The sequence below is a fragment of the Manis javanica genome, chromosome 15 (assembly GCF_040802235.1).
Source record: "Manis javanica isolate MJ-LG chromosome 15, MJ_LKY, whole genome shotgun sequence".
NCBI lineage: Eukaryota > Metazoa > Chordata > Mammalia > Pholidota > Manidae > Manis > Manis javanica.
In genome coordinates this window covers 29,545,286-29,565,115 of record NC_133170.1, presented here as the reverse complement: position 1 = coordinate 29,565,115, position 19,830 = coordinate 29,545,286, and the positions used below count along the sequence as shown (strand labels likewise).

General features: G+C 51.6%; 2 protein-coding genes across 5 annotated transcripts; one reads left to right on the top strand and one right to left on the bottom strand.

The window, feature by feature from the left end:
* Positions 1-695: 695 nt before the first annotated feature.
* On the top strand, positions 696-10,791 carry ITFG2 (integrin alpha FG-GAP repeat containing 2). Of its 2 annotated transcripts, none has more exons than XM_017666070.3 (12): positions 696-881; positions 4,565-4,660; positions 5,249-5,290; positions 5,465-5,636; positions 6,392-6,531; positions 6,987-7,135; positions 7,492-7,595; positions 7,759-7,812; positions 7,909-8,000; positions 8,749-8,866; positions 9,656-9,829; positions 9,925-10,791. In XM_017666070.3, the coding sequence occupies exons 1-12, from the start codon at positions 786-788 to the stop codon at positions 10,026-10,028; spliced, it is 1,341 nt and encodes a 446-aa protein (XP_017521559.2). In that variant the 5' UTR covers positions 696-785; the 3' UTR covers positions 10,029-10,791. The 2 variants fall into 2 exon arrangements, with proteins under 2 accessions (XP_017521559.2, XP_017521558.2); XM_017666069.3 differs by having other exon boundaries at positions 697-881; positions 7,738-7,812.
* A 125-nt stretch (positions 10,792-10,916) lies between these two features.
* Positions 10,917-18,517, bottom strand: NRIP2 (nuclear receptor interacting protein 2). Of its 3 annotated transcripts, XM_017666071.3 has the most exons (6): positions 18,140-18,517; positions 14,736-14,888; positions 13,503-13,585; positions 13,041-13,162; positions 12,744-12,796; positions 10,917-12,469 (listed from the first exon to the last, which is right to left on the bottom strand). In XM_017666071.3, the coding sequence occupies exons 1-6, from the start codon at positions 18,332-18,334 to the stop codon at positions 12,377-12,379; spliced, it is 699 nt and encodes a 232-aa protein (XP_017521560.1). In that variant the 5' UTR covers positions 18,335-18,517; the 3' UTR covers positions 10,917-12,376. The 3 variants fall into 3 exon arrangements, with proteins under 3 accessions (XP_017521560.1, XP_017521562.1, XP_073078376.1); XM_017666073.3 differs by lacking the exon at positions 14,736-14,888 and having other exon boundaries at positions 13,503-13,672; positions 18,140-18,468; XM_073222275.1 differs by lacking the exon at positions 14,736-14,888 and having other exon boundaries at positions 18,140-18,468.
* Positions 18,518-19,830: the final 1,313 nt, after the last annotated feature.

Sequence of the window (19,830 nt, the reverse complement as noted above, 5' to 3'; positions counted from 1 at the left end):
CTTGTTACTTAAATCTTGCTGAACCTGATTTCCTCATCCAAAAAACTGAAATAACATTACAAGCTCACAGGGTTGTTATGCTGATTACATGAAATGTATGTGAAATGTGCTTTGCAGCAAGTGGTTTTCAAATTAATGACCACAAAGTACATAGATGGTTAAAAAAAATTTTTACATGATAAGCCAGTATATACACATATAAACATACACAATTGAAACAAAGGTTTCAGGAAAACAATATTTACCTTACCATACTTGGTATTTTCTATTCTATTTCGTTTTTTAAAATGCTGGTTCAATTCACCATATTGCTTGGACCACTCCTAAGCGGTAAGCTACACAGTTTTTTTAAAGAATCCTTGGAAGTCATACGGTTGTCAGTTACTATGATTATTATGGTTCTCGGGGGATGGTCTGATGGCTGGGAATCTTCATCGTCAGGGCAACGAAGGAAGAGATCAAGGCTATTAAGTCGAGCCTTAGCCCTGTTGCCAAGGGAACAGACGGCCTGGTCAAGGGTGGTCTACCCACGCGCTGTACCCTCTGCGGAAATGGAGTGGCCCACACCCCTGCCACTCACATCAGCAGCCTGTTAAGCCCGCCCCTAGGCCCAGAGAGCAAGGAAGACCCGCCTCCTCGCTAAGGTTAAGCGAGGAAGGCCGCGATTGGAGGCTCGGGGGTGACGTAACTTTCCGCTTTCCGTGTTCTTCCGCTCGGGCGGTTGTCGGGCGGGGTTCCGGGAACATTCAGCGGTGCTCCCCAGTCCCTCGGCCCTTGGAAGTGCGATGAGGTCGGTTAGTTACGTGCAGCGCGTGGCCCTGGAGTTTAGCGGGAGCCTCTTCCCGCACGCAATTTGCCTAGGAGACGCTGACAATGATACGGTCAGTGCATGCGCACTGCGAGACCCGCAGCTCGGGTCTGCGCAGGACTGGGGCGGGCCCGGGGCTGGGGCGGGGAGGTAGCCGCCCGCGGCGTGCGCGTGCGCGGTGCGCATGCGCGCTGGGGCTACGGGGGGTGCACCCGGTAACTTCATGGCCCCGGACGTGTTGCCGGAGTTCGTCTGGTTATTTGGTCCGCCTAGTTGCGCAGGTAACTGATGCTCGACTTAAGTCAGCAACTCGTCCACAGTGGGAGCGTAGTAAATTTTGGTTGTCAAATTTACTGTTTCGCTGTGCCTGTCGTTCGTTATGCTTCCTCCCCCAGGAGCATCACCTCTCAAATCACTTAACGTTTCAAAGCCTCACAATAGGCTTAAAACGCACCTCTGCGGCTCTTAGACTTGTCGCTTTACGTTGGAGTGACTGCTGTACTTTGCCTCGACTGCCTATTCGTAGACTCCAAGCAACCCTGGCCGGGGTAGCAAGTGTCCCCACCGCCCCAATCTCAACTACGTCGGGTCTCGACGGTGCCCGCCCCGTAGTACACGCAGGTGGCCTTGGTTGAATTGCAAAAACAATTTACACTTCCCTTTTCTTCTTTCAGCAGTCATTCCTTTTCTCGTTGATTACCTGAATTAATACAAGTAAAGTGGGTAGAACCATGCCTAACACATAGTTGACGCTGTCTTAGCGTTAATTTTGTCACAATTTGATTGTATTTTTCTACAAATATCTGTTGAACTGCCCATTATGTGCCAAGGACTCTGGGAATTAAAAAATGAACAAGGCAGCCTGAGCGCTCAGGTAGCTTGCTCATAATCAGATGGAGTGATAATCACAAGAATGACAAAGTAAGGAGGGGTATGTGACAAAGTATGTGAAGGGTTCTGGGGCCGATCATCCAAGATGATGGAGGCTGCCGATGGTGGGAGCCACTCTTTTTTCCAGACTTGATCTTTTCATCTGTTTCATATTTTTTATGCAAAGCGCCTTGTTGCTCTCCTCTCCCACACTCTGCTCCATCTCCCTGCTCTGCCTCCCTGCTTCTCAATCTCGCCTCCCTAATTGTTCTGTGCCCTCTTTTCCCTGGAAGAAAACAAGGACTGAAACATCCCCTCTTCAAACTACCTACCATCCCAGCTTCCTTTGTGCTGTGATGGAGAAGGTACTTCATGAGGCCTCTTTTTGGAAGAAAGAGTTACTGTCATAAATTTGTATAATGTTTTTTGGACTTTCCCATTTCTTCATATGCTAAGGAATACAATTTATGAGAAAAACAAGGGAGGCATTTTTAAACAGTAAAGTAAATTTAGACATGCATTTTTTTTCCATTTCATCTGATTATCTTTGTTTAAAAGGGAAAAATGCACGCCTTTTTCTCAGAGCTTCATAGCACCAGCTTTTTCAGAAATTGTAGTTGTCTAAGTGAATTGAACTATTAGACATACAGTTCTGTAATATTAGGTGTAATATTACACCCCCTTTTTTAAAAACCTGAGTTGTAAGCTCCATAAGGATAGGAATTTTTTAATGTTTTTTCACTGCTGTATTCCCAATATGTAGAGTAGTGCCTGGCACATAGTAAACATTTAATACATGTTTGTTGAATAAATGAGGATTGTTATGAAAGGCAAATGTGAGTATGTGTCTGAAAGCCATGAGAAGGGCTTTGCCTGCTAAAACAAATATAACTGAAAGAAGAGCAAGTTACTTGAGATAGTTGGCTAGTGATCTGGTGTGGTTTACTCAGCCTGCATGTGTGTGGATGGAGATTCTGTTACTGGTTCCCCAGGCCAGCATTTGGAGATTTGGGACAGGAAAAAGGATTCTTTCATACTAATAAAGTTTTAGCTTAGAGTTTTTTGAAACTAATTTATTTTCTGGTAAGTCAGGGAGAAGCCAAGAATAGAGTACCCTGAAGCCTGGCTACAGCAGGGGAAAGTCTCTAGAAGGCCGCAGCAGATCACAGAAAGATCTCACCTCCTTTCTCCTTTTGCACTTCTGACCATGGTGTACTCTCCAGCTGGGGTTCCTCAGTATCACCAGGTGACCTCCAGAGGCCAGAGCCAGGATCAACCATGGAGAAGCAGAATCACTGGGAAGCCTTGTAGCTGCCCAAAGCAGAGGGCTACCCTAGAAATGTTCTCTGCCATTGCTTCAGCTCTCTACCTGGCTGAGTCACATCTGCTTACCCTCTGTACTTACACACTCTTGTATGATTTTATTCCTGTGTCTGTGCCTTTCTTAAACTGTGAGGTCCTTCTTAGCAGGGGGGTCTATGGCATTTATCTTTGTCCCCCTAGCTGATTGTCCAGCTTTATCTGAAAACTCAAGTGCTGACTGAGCATTCTGTTTCATTCCAATTATTATTTGTTTCTTAAAAAATTTTTTTTTGTCTATTAAGTTAACATTACTGAGAACCTACGGTGGACTATGGCATTTGCTGAATGAGTGTATAAAAAAGAATAGGTTGTATGAAAGATGCTAAGATCCCCAGCCTTGAACGCGTTTAACTAGAGGCTGAAAACCACCTAGTATTAGTGCTCATCATACACCAGTCACTGCTCTAAATGCTTTCCTTTGTTTGTTCTATTGTCGCAACACCATATGAAGGTGATGATCTTATGATCCTCGTTTTATAGATCAAAAAATTTAGGCATAGAGAGCTGGATTCAACTCCAGACAGCTGTGCCCAGAAGTTCCACACTATACAGCCTCTCTTCTGTGTCTGCAAAAGTCCTCTGGGCAACCATAATTGAAGCATCAGGTGTAGAGGGTTTGATGTAAATAAACTTATTCCCACCAGAAACTCAAATAACTATCAAAAATGAATAAATCTAAAGTTCAAATCAAGTAAATCATAATTAATAAATCCCAATTCATTTCTTTACCTTTCCTTACTGTTGATCTGTTGTATCTTTGTTGCCTTTAGAGTTAAATCTCTTGAGAATCTAATATTCAATCTGTTTGGGGGACAGGAGGGAGTGTTAGATGTCCTGCCAACAGGAAACATGGAACTGTCTTAGAGAAATAGGGTTTGGAGCGACCTCATTATGATGGTTAGCCCCTGGAAAGGGTGGGAGGCCTTTGGGGAGCCACTGGAAGTGGAGTACCCCCATAGAGAAGGTCGAGGAGAGGCTCCATGAGGGGAGCATGCCCTCCTGAGAGCCTGGCCACTTGAGGGCGCTAGAGGCCCAGAGTGCGGATACTGAACCCAGAGCCCGACTCTTCACTCACACACCAAGATCAAAAGGTCTTGCTAGAGGAGAGACGGCCCCCCGGGGCTGAATTTGCCTTTTTACTTGGTTCCTGATTAAATACTAGGTCTGAAGTTAAATCCCCCAGAAGTTAAATATTTTGGATTGTTTTCAAAATATGTCCCATTTGTAGTAGACAAATTAGAAGAGCTGAGGTCAGGCATGTGGGGATTGAGCTGTTCTACTGTCAGCTGGATCGTGGTTCTGTATTGCCCCTTTCCTCTAGCTTCCCATGCCCCCAACACACACACACCCCTAACTGGAAATTAAGATACTCAGGGAAACTATAGCTGTGTTAGTTGTAAAAGATTTTTAATACATTTGCTGAAGATACATTGAGGTCTTGTGATTTTGCCAGGCTGGGCCCATCAGAGCTTGGATGGTTCGGCAGTAACCCATCCTAATACTCTCTTCTCTCTCTGTTTGAAGTTAAATGAATTGGTGGTAGGAGACACCAACGGAAAGCTGTCTGTGTATAAGAATGATGACAGCCGGCCCTGGCTCACCTGTTCCTGCCAGGGAATGGTCAGTATTCACCTCCCTGGGTCTCAAGGTGGGGAGGGGTCCCTTTTGTCCAGGGACTTTCACGGCTGAGTCCCACACAGGAACTTACCAGTGGGTCCCAACTCACCAGCTGCTCAGCCCAGCCACTGGTTCTCAGTTCATTGGATTAAGGGTGGGAAGCCCCCAGGCAGAGCTCTCCTAGCTGTTACACAGACACACAGACACACACAGTGGAGTTGTTTTTTATTTTATGTTGTGGAGTGACTCCATTTGTACTTTAGGGAAACTGCCTAGCTTGTCTGATCTTATATAGCACAGTTGAAAGTGGGAGCATTGACTGAGGCTATAAATGTGATAGTCTGGCTTATATAAGATACAGAGTTTTGCTTTGTATTGTCTTAACTACTGCAGGTCTTCACATTGCTCTCTGGGTAAAAGGATCCTGTAGCACTATAACACAGCGGATACAGACTATCAGTGTAGGTCATGTGGCACAAGCTTTCAGCAGATGGTGGGGATTAGAAAGTCTGCTCCCTCTTGCTTTGCAGGACTAAAGAGCCCTGGTCTCCCTCAGTATGTTTTCCTGAGCCTCCCTTTCTTCTTTTGCAGCTGACCTGTGTTGGGGTTGGAGATGTATGTAATAAAGGCAAGGTAAGCACTCTAGGGGACCTTGGAACTGCGGTAGAATGCCAAGGCCTTACCTGGATCACCCCTGTCTTGGGTGGAAATCAGTTGAGAGCCTCACCATGACTTCTGTGCTGATGATCAGGCGTGTGCCCATACTCCCTCCTGCATCCATCTCTCCCACCGCTCTGTCTCTCTCAGAACCTGGTGGTGGCAGTGACTGCTGAAGGCTGGTTTCACCTGTTTGACCTGACACCTGCGAAGACCCTGGATGCTTCTGGGCACCACGAGAGCCTGACAGGAGAGGAGCAGCGTCCTGTCTTCAAGCAGCACATCCCTGCCAACACAAAGGTCATGCTGATCAGCGACATCGGTGGGCATGGCTGTCTTCGTAGGCAGCAGCCAGGGAAATAGGAGTCAGGGGGTAATATGGGCAATCTCGAGGGATTCAGGGGGTAGTCAGTGTTCATTTGTGTAACTGTTACGCATTTAATGTCGAGTTACTCAACTCCCATTATAAACTAGGCATCAGTCCAGGCCCTGGGATTGCAATAGTAAATAGATAGACAAAAATCGCTGCCTCTTGGACCTTTACAAGGAAGGGACAGAAGATAGACAACATAAGTGTTGTAAGAAACTTAAATAGTTTATTAGAGGGCAGTAAGTGTCATAGAGAAAATAAATCATGGGAAGGAGCTAGAGAGTGTTGAGGTGTAGAGGCAGAAGAAGCAATTCTGAATGGAATTTTCAGGAAAGTCCTTGCTGAGATGACATTTGATCAGAAATTGAAGGTGGCAAGGGAGTGAGCCACACAGATAAGGAGCTGATGTTTTGGTCAGAAGCTACCTCAAAGGTGCTGGTAGGTATAATGGGATGAATCAACACTCTACTAGTATGTCTGAGAGAAGAAGTGACAGGCCCTGTGGAACATGGGTGGGGAGTGTTTCGAACCCAAGGAAGGCAGGGCAGCGGGTCCTGACTCAGAGTGTGGGAAGGATGGACCTGAAGCCTCACGGAATACAAGTTCCCCTGGCACTGCTGTGAGTGGAGTGTGGGCGGGGTGCTGTGGGATTCACGCTGGCCCACACAGATTTGTCTTCGAACTTGTCTTATGTTCTGGATCTGTAGACGGAGATGGGTGTCACGAACTAGTGGTAGGTCACACAGACCGCGTGGTACGGGCTTTCCGCTGGGAAGATCTGGGCGAGGGCACCGATCACCCAACGGGGCAGCTGGTGTCACTCAAGAAATGGACACTGGAGGGTCAGGTGAGAGGCCCAGTGTGGGGACAATGGGGCCCAGGGAGCAGGGGGAAGGCCTCCTGGGGGAGTCTGTGGACAACAGGCCCGAGTACAGCACAGGAAGAAGGGAAATCCCCTTGTTAAAGAGATCCAGAGACGACTGTTTCAGACCAGGGTCTCGGGAAACTGCTAAAAATGGACAAAGGGGAAGGAACAGTGGGCCAAAAATTAGGCTTGTGAAGGGGGGCATGGTGTGGTCTGTATCAGGACCTGGACCCCAGTGGAAGCGTGCACAGTGGAAAGCAGGCAGTCTGTGTCAACAGGATGGCACCAGGCAGGAGCCCGTGACTCTAGGGTTCCTTCTGCTACTGCCCTTGAGGTCTGGAGAGTGCCCTGGGGCCGCGCCCCACTTCCCTCCCCTTTTCTCGGCAGGGCCCCACTCTTCTCTCTCCAGTCCCTTCAAGCCCTGTTCCCTCGTGCAGGTAGACAGTCTGTCCGTGACTCCAGGGCCCCTGGGTGTTCCTGAACTGATGGTATCTCAGCCAGGCTGTGCTTACGCAACTCTCCTGTGTACCTGGAGCAAGGATGCTGGACCCGCCGCTGCCTCCGAGGGGGCCACAGAGGGCAGTAGGTAAGGGTGCGTGGGCTGGAGGTGGGCTCCCGGTGCACACAGTAGGGGGCGGGCCTGCGCTGCTGACAGAGCTGCTTCAGCTAGGTTCTGGCACATGCATCTTTGCCTCGTTAAGGAAAATGATTTCAGGACACAGGGAATCCTGAACTTTAACCTTGTAGCACCTGGAAGAGATTCCAAGTAACCCGGTTACCCTGTCCCTCTATTTTCTGCTTGCTATATGGGTCAGGCATGGTCAGTTACAGGTTTCCAGGTTGACTGACTTCTTGGAAGCTCTTACAGAGATAGGGGCCCCAAAGGCCTGGACAGCTAGGCTCACTTGGTCCCTACTCAGGTGCCCCATCCTCCTGCCCCAGGGAGACCCCAGCTGCCCGAGATGTCGTGCTGCACCAGACATCTGGCCGCATCCACAACAAGAATGTCTCCACTCACCTCATTGGCAACATCAAGCGAGGCAAAGGTTGGCAGGGAAAGGGAGAGGGCCAGGGGGCAAGCAACAGCAGGAGGGGGGCCCCCTCACTCATTCCCAGCCCATCCCCTCCTCCCTGCCCTTGGGCACCCCACGGGCTCTAATCCAGCCTTGCTATTCACGTTTTCTTCAGGTCCTTCTGTTGTATGTGCAGGTGCCAGCCCTGAGAGAGGTGGCTCTGGCCTCTTCGCCCTCTGCACCCTGGATGGTGAGTCCCGGGGCAGCCCAGAGCAGTCCTGGGGTGATGGCTGGGGCTGGTGGGCTCTGCTCAGGGCCCCACCCTCCCCGTCTGCCCTCCCAACAGGGACGCTGAAGCTGATGGAGGAGGCAGACAGGCTGCTGTGGTCGGTGCAGGTGGACCACCAGCTTTTTGCCCTAGAGAAACTGGATGTCACGGTGAGTGGTCAGCCCGGGGGAGACCAGCCTCCTTACTGCCATTTCACGGAGAGATGAGACTTAAAGGAGGCCATCCTCAGGCACAGTTAACCCTAAACCTTCATCAGAAGCCTCTCTTCAGACGGGCCCCACCACAGCTGAGCGAGCTGGTCTCCCCACCTCACAGTGCCGAGCGCTCTTCTCTGTACGACTGGGGAAGCTCTCATTTCAGCCGCTGCCAGCAGAAGCAGTAGCTCCTGAGAAAAAAGTTGTTATTAGGGTTCAGACTGAGCTGTTAGTCCCAACTCCGGATGCACATTCTACACATTTTTTCTTGTCCATAGCCGAGCCTCTCCTTACTAAGGCTGTGGCTCCCGAATTGGCAGGTAGGGGCTGTACTGTGCACCTGTGCACCACCCTTGTGCATGCCGGATGGTTTAGGAGAAGAAGCCTGAAGTTTCAAGTCAGTTAGAACAGGCCTGGGGTTGAGTTCTGATTCTGCTCCCTCCCAGCTGAGTGGCAGTGGTTGAATGACTTCATTTCTAGAAGCTGAAGTTTCCTTCATAGAAAACTGGGGCTCCTGTTGCCTGCTTCATTGGTTTGTGAGCATAATGGAAGGTGGCCCATGTGGCAGCCCCCTTCAGTGCCTGTCCCACGAGAGAGGTTCAGAAGGAAACATATGTGGTCTTCCTTCCCAGCTGGCTATTAGATCTCTTCCGAAAATGGCTCCTGGCCACTGCCCTGCATCCTTGTTTCTGGCCTTTTTCAGGGCAACGGGCATGAGGAGGTAGTGGCCTGTGCCTGGGATGGACAGACATACATCATTGACCACAACCGCGCTGTTGTCCGCTTCCAAGTGGACGAGAATATCCGAGCCTTTTGTGCAGGTGGGACCCTGCCCAGTGGCCCCTCTAACCATACTGTATGCCTCTCATTTCCACTTTCCCTCTGCCCCCTAGTGGAAGTCTCATAAACAGAGGAGTTCTTTAGCTCTTTCCTTAGAGGGCGGTGGGTGAGCACTAAATCGCCTTCTTTACAATTTTAAATAAGAAGAAATAAAAGGTAATGAGATGCCCATCTCTGAATATTTTAAAGAATGGGATGAATTCTTACCATCTTTCTGGGTTGTGTGAAGACCTCGGAAAGACCTCTCCCACCTGAGCTCATCAAACCTCTGTGAAAATCATTCTCCCAGAGCATTCTCACTAGTTCCAAACTGGGGACCTTGGAAGGCAGCACTGGCTCTCTTGGGTGACGTGGGGAGTCTTTGGTCCCTGTGCCTGAAAGGCTAATGTGCCTTTGGAGCAGGGGTCATCACCAAAGAGAACCTTAGTTTCTGACCAAGTTTTGCTGGTCCACCCCTTGAATTAGCAAGCCTGCCCCTCGGGACTCCAGGGCTGCCACTAAGATGGGAAACCAACAAATATCACCTTCTTGGGTGCGATTCTGCCTGGGATCTGTTGTGTGGTTTTTCAGTGTCTGGAATGGGCCAGATACTGTACTGTTGCACCTGTTTTACTGAGTTCCTAACAGGAGAGGTAGAAAGAGGGCCTGTGGTTTTCTGGTTGACGTCTGGGAGGGTTGAAACTGCTGACACTAATGCCCCGTCTGGTCTGTGCCCTCCAAAACTGGGGCTGGAACTTCGTGAACTTTTTCTCACCACCCACACCTCCCAGGCCTGTATGCCTGCAAAGAGGACCGCAACAGCCCCTGCCTTGTGTATGTCACGTTCAACCAGAAGATCTATGTGTACTGGGAGGTGCAGCTTGAGCGGATGGAGTCTACCAATCTGCTGAAAGTGCTGGAAGCTGAGCCAGAGTACCAGAGCCTGCTGCAGGAGCTGGGTGTGGGTGAGTCCCAGGAGAGCTGGGGACTGCAGGAGCCCAGTGGCCCAGGATCCTAGGAGGTCCACAGCTCTCACCAGCAGCCCCTTTCTCACCCTTAGATCCTGATGACCTCCCGGCCGCCCAGGCCCTGCTCCACCGAACCCTCTACCATCCAGACCAGCCACCACAGGGTGCTCCCACAAGCCTCCAGGATCCCACCTAGCTGGACTCGCCCTCTTGGCTGAAGAAGGATCCTTCTGAACCTCCCCATTCCTCCGGGTGTCCATGGTGTGGGCAGAATAGGGACTGTACATTACAGAGGAGCGTGGAAGGACAGTCACCCTGGGGCGATTGTGAACTATAGACTGCGTGGTCTTCTTGGTGAAAGATGAGGCGGGTTGACCGTCCACCCATCCCCTCGTGCACCTCACCCACCCTGCCAGCAGGATCACAGGACCCAGCCTGACTCCACATCGTGTGGGACTGTCCCCTCACCCCCACAGGGTGGTGGGTGGCGTGTATGTGAGGAGGGAGCACAAGTCACCGATGAATAATCATTTCCAGAATGGCACACTGTTTGGTTTTCGAGGGGTCTTTCAGGACATTTTATAATCTGGTCTTACTGTGTTCCCAGCAACTCTGAAGATGATTTTCTTCTATTTCCCAAAGAAGCTGGGCCAGTATTCTCTTTTGCCATGTTCAAGCATTGTGCAGCTTCAGAGGCCTTACTTCCATCTCCCCACCCAACCATTTCACCCCCAAAATACTTTCATGTCAAAATACAATAGACATTTAAACTCTGATGCAGGTTTATGATCCGGACCATGATCAGAGTTGTGTCTTGTGCCGTTTACATCCCTCTGCTCTTGGCTCCGTGTGCTCTAAATCACTGTTTCACATTATAGGGTGCAATCCTTTGGGGGGTTGTGATCAGCCCTTTTTGAATACATTGAATAGCATAGAATAAAATAGAATGCCAAATATCAGAGTGTTCTGCTCACAGTATTGGGAAGTACTGTGTAACAGTTGGAAGTGTGTAGGCATATGTGTATTCTGAGTGCAATGTAAAGTTTATTTCCCTGTGAGTTGTATTTAGGGGAGTTTTAAAGCCATTGCTCTCAGTTATACTTATGCCAGCCAGATGGGTCAACCCAGGGAAAGGTCCACACTCACATTTCCTTTCTGTAAGGGTCCAAGGGCAGAGATACCATTCAGCCTGATCAACATGAAGGAAGACTGGAGGAGGACGTCAGCATAGAAAAACAGCTGTTTATTAAGAGGAGGAGCAGCTGAGCTGAAGGCCTGCCCTGGGGTCTGGGATCTGCAGTTACAGAAGCAGGAGGAAGCAGAAGGGAAAGGACCAGGGGAGCAGGGACCACAGAGCAGGGCAGTGAGGGACCAGGGCACCGCTGCACAGTGATGGGCAGCCCCTCGCCTCTCCTGAGGGCAGGGGGCCCTGGGCAGCTCCTTGCATCCTTTTAACCTACCCCAGGCCCATGGATCCTAGTTTCCTGGTTCAAGTTAGTTACACCATGGCTTCCTCTACCCCTAATCCATGACTTCAGAGATGGACCAGCCAGGGAGACACTCAGGGGTCTGGATCCTTAAAGTTTGAGTCTCTGCCTTCATGATGAAGTCAGATTCCTTGTCTCTTTCCTTTGGCTCAGGGTCTGGCAGGGGATAGAAAGCCACTGATTCCAAAATCAGACAAGCTCAAGCCAGGAGGCCAGAGATGGGTGGGGAGGTCTGATGGGGTCAACTGGTTAGGTTAAGTCTGAGCACTGACTGCCCCACAGTCCTGCCCACCTTGTGGGGGCAGTTCTCTGCAAGGCTCTTCCATACACACCCTGTGTAGGGGCCCAGTGGCTGAAAAGCAAGTGGAGAAAGATAAATACCTGGAGCAAACAGTAGATATATACCCAAGGTTTTGCACAGGGCATCAGAGAATAACTGGTTTCAGACATTTGCTGCCCCAGGAAAGGTGACAGCGCTGCCAGCCTTGTGTGCCAGGTACCCCTCTTCCAACTCACCTTCCTGTTGTATTGAGTTATTCTGTTTACTACTTCTTCTCAGACTCAACTGTGTGCAGAGCCAGAAAGGAAGGCCCCAGTAGGAACAGGGACCCAGGCTGGTGAGGTGTGGTAGTCTAGGTGTGAGAGAGAACCAGTTTCTGAAGGTGGGGAAGACAGGTGTGAAGGCAGTCAGGTGTTTGGGGTGGAGCTGGGGACAGGTGGAGGACAGGAGACGGCAGCCTGACTCAGGCCAGTTCCTACCATGCCCAGGGCCCAGCCTGCACCCCATTTTTGTTTATGCCCTTTTCTTCAGTCTTTTGGAGGGGAAAGACCAGGGGAGCCAGAGCCCTGAAACCAGGACCTGCTCTGGGGACAACTGCCCCTGGGGGGAGGGTGTGGCCGAGAAGCAGAGAGGAGGGAGGCCTACTGAGCAGGGTCAGGATGGTGACAAAAGGGACAGAGTAGTCCCCAGCCACCTGGCTCTAGTAATGCCCCATGCCTCACATGGCGCTCCCCCTAAGGTGAGGTCCTTCCTCCAGGGGAGTGAAGGGAAGAGTCATCACTGGCCAGGCTCTTGGCACAAAGGCAGGAAGGGCAGCTCAGGGAAGGGAGCTCGCAGCCGCAGCACTCCGTGTTCCAGGTCGATGCAGCACTGCGGGGGGAGCATGAGCCAAGCTGGGGCCTCTCCCAGCCCCTCCCACTTCCTACAGCGTCCCTGCACCTTGCTTTCCTGTTCCCAATCACCTGGACCCCTGTCGGGGAGGCACCCACTTATTTCCCACTTGGGCACAAGTGAACCTCTCAGGAAGCAAAGGTGAGACTGCACCTCTCTCTAGGAACCTGACCCCTGCTTCCACACCTGCACTCTCACCTCTTTCCCACCCCTGGAGTCGGGCGCCAGGCACAGCAAGTACAAGCAACCTCACCTTGAGGGCAAGCAGAGTCTGCAGTCCAAGACAGAACTCGGGACTCTCGTCATCTGTGGGAGCATTTGGAAACGAGGCTGGAGGGCACCCACAGGTCGGGCTGCCCTGCGGTCATCACTGGCCCCTTCTCTGCCCACCGCGCCCCCAGCTTTGAGAACGTCGACCCAGACTGGAGAGAATCCGAGCCAGCTTTGGGCTACTCAGCTGGTGCCAGCAGGGGCTGAGAGTCTCTGCAGTGGCCCCGCCCGGAGAGAGGCGGGAGCCATCAGAAGCTGGGCCCTTGAAGGGAGGACTTACCCACCACCTGGGCTGAGCACGCCACTGTCTCCTGGCCCAGCTGTAGCTCCAGCTGCTCCACCTGGGTTGGGGGCCCAGGTGCCGGGTCCCCACCTGGGGCTTTCAGGCCCCTCTTCCCTATCCTGTGGTTGGAAAGCAAGGGTTATGGCCCCCACGCCTCCCACCTTTCGTTCAGCCAGTATCCTCCCCACCGCCCTGTGGGTTCTCATCCAATCCCTTGGTCCCGTCCCACAGGGGGTCTCAGTCCGTCTTCCCTGCCAGCGCCCCCATCAACTCTTAAAATAACAGCTTTATTGAGATATAGTTCATATACCATAAAAGCCACCCTTTTAAAGTGTACAATTGGGTGGGTTTTAGTATATTTGTAGAGTTATGTAGTCATCACTGTTACCTAATTTCAGAGTATTTTCAACCCTCCTAAAAACCTCGCTCCCCATTCACTTCTTTGACGCACACTCTTACCCCAGACGGCTGAGGCAGCCCGCGGAGATCTGATTGTGCTGTGTGCCTGTGTCCACGGCCACCCTGAGCACCTGGTCCCGGCACTGAGAGAGAGGGCGTGGGGCTTCCGTGAGCCCCCAGGAGAACGGGTTGGGTTGCACCCTCACCTTTCTCAGCCCCTTGATAGTTCCCTTTCCAAAACAAGTGAAGAGAATGAACTATCTTTAGAAGTGCTTTCTATGGCACTCATACCACTGAAGCAACCTGGCTCTGATCCAGGATCAAGAAGGAAGCAGCGCTGCATGTGGTGAGTCCATACGTTTGGGAACGATTTCACCCAATAGGATGTTTGTTTAGAGGAATTCTTAAGGGGTCACGGGCTAGAGAAATCTAGGTTAGGAGCAGAGAAGGGATGGGAAGACTGGGACACCTTTATAGGAAAATCAGGTGTGGGTAACTGAGAGGTCCACTGAAGACAAGTATATGCAGACACTTTGATTTACACTTGGATATCACAAACACATGTAGTTTTCTCATTCCAAACACCAGTCCCCTACTGTGCATCTGGTATGTTGGTGGCAGACACAGCAATGAAGGCTGTGCTTTAGGAGCTTAAGGGATGTGACATGTAACTAGTGTGTGGGAGGGAGTTTAAGGCCTGTGAAAGGGCTGGGAGTAAAGTGCCCTAGACACTGAGAGGGAGGGAAGGTTATTTCCTACTGGGGAAATCAGAAAAGGCTTCAAGGAGGAGGTAACATTTGTGGTCTTAGAAGACTGTACAATGTGGGCGTAGAACGACTGAAAAGCAAGAGGGAAATGCTGAGGGAAGGCAGTGGCAGAAGAGTAGGAGCATCTATGAGGAAGGCTCAATACTGCGAAGGGGGCTGGCTCCAGAGACGACATGGCTATCGCCTTGGAACATGTGAGCTTTTTCTGGAAGGGCTGCATTATGTGCACACACACGCACACACCCTTTATGCATGGAGAACATACTGAAGAGTATTTACACATTCACATTTATCTCAGACAAAGGAAAGGCATCAGAGTGATAACAGATGGATTTGCACAGAGGGCTGATGGGTTGAGGCACCGAGAGTAAAGAAGGTATCAGGTCCCATGTTTAGGTCCCTGCTAGGGCTGCCTTTTCTCCCTCCCTCCTTCCCCTACCATGCAGGGCAGAAAGGAGAGTGGGCGAAGTGAGCCAGTCACGGGCAGGCAGCCTGTTAGTAGAAGCCTGCTCCTGGGGCGTCTCACCCTGCAGCTGACCAGCAGAGCTGGGGGGCCTGCCTTGCTGGTCTTGCTCTCGCTTTCCTCACCGTGGAGCAGGGCCTGCACCCAGGCAGACTCAGCCTGGAGTAGACTCTTGTTTCCCTCCACCAGTCGTCTTTGGATCACGCTGTGCGGCTGCTGGCTCCATCACAAAACAGTGAAGGTAGACAGGTCTACACCCGATGTCCAGGAGTGAACACCAGTATCAACTCATGCCATTTTTCTGGGACCCCCCCATTAGGTTGCTCAGCAATGAAGAAATGGGGAAATGAGAAGGGTCCATTCTAGGTTAGACTGGCCTATTGGCTGGCGGGACATTTCAGGAACTAATACTCTGCTTGAGGGGAGGGACTTCTAAGTCTACAACACATTCTCTTTGACATTTTTTTCCTTTGTTCCCCCTCTGACCTCAACCAGCTGCAGATCCCAGGGTTGACGGTGTGATGAAAAAACTCAAAGTAATAAAAACAAGCCAAAAAATCAGACAGAGAGAAGAAGGACCAAAAGAAGTTAAATCTTCAAAATTAGGGTGCTGGGAGTCATGCTTGAACTCTTCTTCCCCTGAAACCACCCCCACCAGGTCCAGTCACTCTCTCAATACTGCCAGTTTACAGAATTCAGCCCTCCTTTCCAGACTGCAGTTATTCAAGCCTCCCCACAGCTGTCCTGGATCACTGCGAAGCCTCCCCACATTCACAAGGACCTGCCTCTGGTCCTGCTGCCCCTCGAATACACCTGCTCAAAGCCGATGATTGTCTAAAACCCTGGCTACTCAAAGTGTGGCCCTCAGATCAACAGCTTCAACATCACTTGGAAGCCTCTTAGAAATGCAGAATTGTGACCTACTGAATCAGAAGCTTTCTTTTAACAAGATGCCCAGATGATTTGTGTTTACATTAAAGTTTGAGGAGCAAAGTAAATAAAAGCTAACTGTGTTGGTTCCTTCTTCAAAATCCATCAAAGGACCTGGCATTCCACCTTGCTTATGTGGTAGAGCACAAACTTTTTACAGTGACCCATGGCTCAGACAGCCTGGCCGCTGCCTGAGTCTTCAGCCTCATCTGTCCCACTCAGCACATCTACCCCAGTGCCCTGCTTGTGCTGCTTAGACCAGACTGTTTTCACCTTCATGCCTTCGCTCCTGCTCACCCCTCTTCCTGAGATTTCTCTAAGCTGGACTGGATGACTGGCTCAACACACTTTGTTCAGGAACTACTGTTTATTCTAGCGAGAGGATTTTATCTTAACTCTGGGATTCTATGTGCATCCTGTAAATATTGCAGGGTTCACCTCTTCCAGGAAGCCCTCTCTTACCTCTGTGCTATTCCCTCCACACAGGCTGGGACTAGAGTCCCTTCTCTAAGCTGTTTTTGTGATGCTTCTCACAGATGTTATTTGTGGATTTCACTCCCCCTACCCCACCCCATTAGCCTAGAGAGCCTGTGAGGTCAGGTCTGTATCTCATTCATCTTTATATTCCAAGACTTAGCTCCATACATAGTAGGCAGTCATACATGCTTGCTGAAGAATGGCCCCACACATGCTCCCCCGCCTGCCCTCTCTCCCTGGGAGCATGGGATTGTTTCTTTACCCTGGGTTTAATGGGACCCTTGATGCTGCTCCTGCCAACAAGCCCGCCAGCAGGAGGTCCAGCTCTGGGAAAAGGGCAGCATGCTCTGGGACTGGCCAGAAGGAGCAGCTTTGCAGCTCCCAGCTCCCCTCCCACCTTTCCCACAGTGGATATAGGCTGCAGGCCCCCCGCCGCGCTGTGGTTGGCTCCGGAGCTATCCCAGGGAGGGAATCAGTGTTTCCTCCAACCTGTTGTGTCTTCACTCCGAAAACCAAACAGGGCAACTGCCTGAGATCAAATCAGGAGGTCCTGAGGCAGAGGGAGTAGGTGAAAAGCCCAGGACTTTCTCATCAAAAGGCTGGACCTGCTGCTCTGGGAAGGCAGTGTTAATGGAGCATCTTCTTCAGGGCCAAATAGATGTAGGACAGTCTCCAAAGAGAAGAGGCTGTAAGGTCCTAGCTCCTGGGAGGCAAAGAACCGGCTCCCCTGCTCCTCAGCTGAGCTTGCTGTGCGTGCAAGGAGGCAGAGGCCTGGAGGCTCTCTGAAGTGAAACCTCAGTCTGACCTCTTTTCCTCTTTGGGAGTTCCTGGGATGGGGTTGGCACGATCGGCTGGCATCTCAGCCAGATTCCTAGAGGGGCAACATGTGCTGGGAGGGATATGGAATGGTAGGGCTGGGTCAGGAAAGGCAGCAAGGGGCTGTGTTAGCCTCCAGGTTCCCAGGGAGAAGAGGCTGCAGGAGCGGCTGGAGTCCCCAGGAGCTGACTTTGTACCACTCGTGTTGTGGGAGTACCATCCTCTCAGACCCTTTGACTAGAAAATGGGAGAGGGAGCACAGTGCTTCCAAGCCTTTCTACAGAAGCCTGCCTTTAAAGCCTTCCTTTCTTCCATGATGCCATAGTCTCTGGACCCTGCACAGCTGACTTCCTCTCTCAGGCTAAATGGAACAGCAGCCAGAGGAGTCATAATAAGAGATGTTAGCTATTGCCAAGGTTCTGTGCTAAGTCTTTCACAGGTATTAGCTCCTGTGGCTCTAGGAACAACCCTATGAGGCAGATACTATTAATTTTATGTAAATTTAACAGATGGAGAAACTAAGGCTCAGGGACATTCTAGTAAGTGGCAGAGACAGGATCTGAGGCCAGTGTGGCTCCAAAGCCCTGCTCTTAGCCATGCCCTCGAGGGGGAACGAAGAGGTAAGACCTCACTGCTACTCCCCCGCCCATTTCCTCTGCCGGAAAGCTGCTGCAGGGGGATGGAGGGAGAGGAGCCTGGAAAGGGGGAGGGGGCAAGGGGTGCTCTAGGAGGCCAGGCGGCCCAGGTGAGAGCCGTGAGAAACCCCGATGCTCAGGCCATGAGGGAGGCCTGCGACGCTTTCATGATGAAAGGACAGGCAGACCTGCTATGAGGGGCTCAGTGGTCTCGGGAGGGGAGGGAAGCTGCATCTGTACACTGGCCAGCCCCCCAGGCCCGCCCAGCAGTCAGTGGCTGCTCCAGAGGGCCCCTGTGTCCCTACAGGCCCCCACGGGTCAACAGCACATCTGCTCACCACCCCAAGGGAAGCCTTGGACTCTCTGGGAAAAGCTAAGCAATGAGCGTTGGGTCCTCCGGAGCCACCCAGCCAGGGGAGCGTTCCCAGCAAACAGCCTGAGAAGGGCCAAAGTGCAGCCCCTCAAGTTGGGACACCCTCTCCCCCACTCTCAAGGAAGCAGGGGGAGTCCACAGGCTTGGGGGCTGCACTTACCCCCTTAGGATGGGGGGCAGGGCAGGGAGGGGGTGGCCAGGGGACTCCGCGGGGTTGGGAGAGAGGGCTGCCTCACCAAGTCCTTGGAGGTGCCCAGCCTCTTGAGGCTGTCCAGCGGGAGCAGGTCGGCAGAGTCCTTGTGCGCAAACTGGGTGGCCTGTCTGAGCCGCCGCCGCTGGCTCAGGTGGGCTCGGTCCCGAAGCACCGCCGCCTCCTGTCCCCTCCGGCCGGGGTCGCCCTCCTCCCTCCCGAATTCCTGCCTGGTGCTCATGGCCCCTGCCGGCTGGCCGGGCCTGAGGAGCGGGCTGAGGGCTCCGGAGTGCGCTTTCCTCCGTCCTCTGCCTCCGAGTCCCTGCAGCGTCTCGCCTGCCCTGTCCCGGCTGCAGCTCTCCCGCCAGGAGGGTCTCGGCGGCAGGAAAATAAATAAATAAAAATAGAGTGCCGACTGGAAGCGTCAGACACCAGTTTCCAGAGATTGCAGCAGAGGGAGGGAGGCTTCGGCTGGAAAAACCCTGCGGGGGAGAGAGAGGGGGAGGGCTGGCAGGGCCTGCAGGTGGCACGCTCTGCAGCGGCTCCGATGCTGAGTCCTGGGCGGAGTGGACAGGGGGAGGGGTCTGTGTGTGTCTGTGCCTGCTTGAGGGAGGGGGCGTAATGGGTTGTGAACTGCCAGGTTGTGTGAAAGGCAGCGTGACAGCGTGGGGGCGGCAGCCTCTGGGCCCGGTGTGGGGCTGGAGGCGCAGGCGTCCGTGTGGGCGCACCCTCTGGCTCCTCCTGGGCTGCGCGTGAGTTCCTCCGCCTGGGGGTTCGGTTCGGCACAGACAGGCGCAGCATCAAAACATCTTTTCCCTCCTCCCACCCCCGCTCGACAGCAGACGCTTCTGGGGCTCAGCCTTGCAGCGCAGCCCATGTCAGGTCTTTACTAATTTACTCTGGGTTCCGTGGGGGTGGCAAGAGCCGCTCTGAATCTCCCCACAAGTAGGGGCCCAGCTTCTCCCTCTCCTTTATATCAGGCTCATGGAGTCCTGGCTCTTAAGAAATGTTACACTTCAAACATGCTGAAAATTATAAAGAATAACCAACACCCTTTACTCACTGCCACCTCCTTTAAAAAGAAACTGTTACAAATGCAGCTGAAGCCCCTGCCCACTTCTCCTTCTCCCCCATAACACCCCCTCCTGAATTGGGTGGTTATCATTCCGATACGTTATAAAGCACTTTGTATACCCTTGATGCATGTACATACATATACATCTTAAGGAGTACATCATTTACTTTTGCCTGACCCATTATATATATTTCTCTGTAATTTGCTCCTTTTGCTCAATTTTATTCCTGAGATTCATTCATGAGATCTGCATAGCCCTAGGTAATCACCTTCACTGCTGTATAGTATTCCTCTACAGGACTTCATCCCATTGAGGACATTCAGGTTATTTTTCATTTATAAGCAATGCTACTATAAACATGTACGCACAGACCTCCTGGGGCACGTGTGTAAGCATTTCTCTGGATTACATACTGAAGAGTGGAATGGCGGGGGCATCCGATGTGTATCTGTGCTCTTTCAGCATAATGGCATTGCCCTGCAAAGTCTTTATACCAATGTGTGCTCCAGTCAGCAAGGGCTCCTTGGGCCCACTTCCTTGCTTTCACTTGGTATCAGACTTTTTATAACCTTGGCTCATCAGATTTTTCTCTCCAGCCTTTCATCTTCACCATCATCAAAATGCAACAAGTGCCTGCTTAGACATCTTAGACACTTGTGGG

Bases quoted from the DNA above. Each gene is read 5' to 3' on its own strand.
- ITFG2 (XM_017666069.3), top strand. From the start codon at position 786: ATGAGGTCGGTTAGTTACGTGCAGCGCGTGGCCCTGGAGTTTAGCGGG. The intron at 5,637-6,391 runs GTGGGCATGGCT...CTGGATCTGTAG, and splicing joins CATGCTGATCAGCGACATCG to ACGGAGATGGGTGTCACGAA. The intron at 8,867-9,655 runs GTGGGACCCTGC...CACACCTCCCAG, and splicing joins TATCCGAGCCTTTTGTGCAG to GCCTGTATGCCTGCAAAGAG.
- NRIP2 (XM_017666071.3), bottom strand. From the start codon at position 18,334: ATGAGCACCAGGCAGGAATTCGGGAGGGAGGAGGGCGACCCCGGCCGG. The intron at 13,163-13,502 runs GTAAGAGTGTGC...TTCCAACCACAG, and splicing joins GGCTGCCTCAGCCGTCTGGG to GATAGGGAAGAGGGGCCTGA. The intron at 12,797-13,040 runs GTAAGTCCTCCC...ATGCTCCCACAG, and splicing joins GTGCTCAGCCCAGGTGGTGG to ATGACGAGAGTCCCGAGTTC.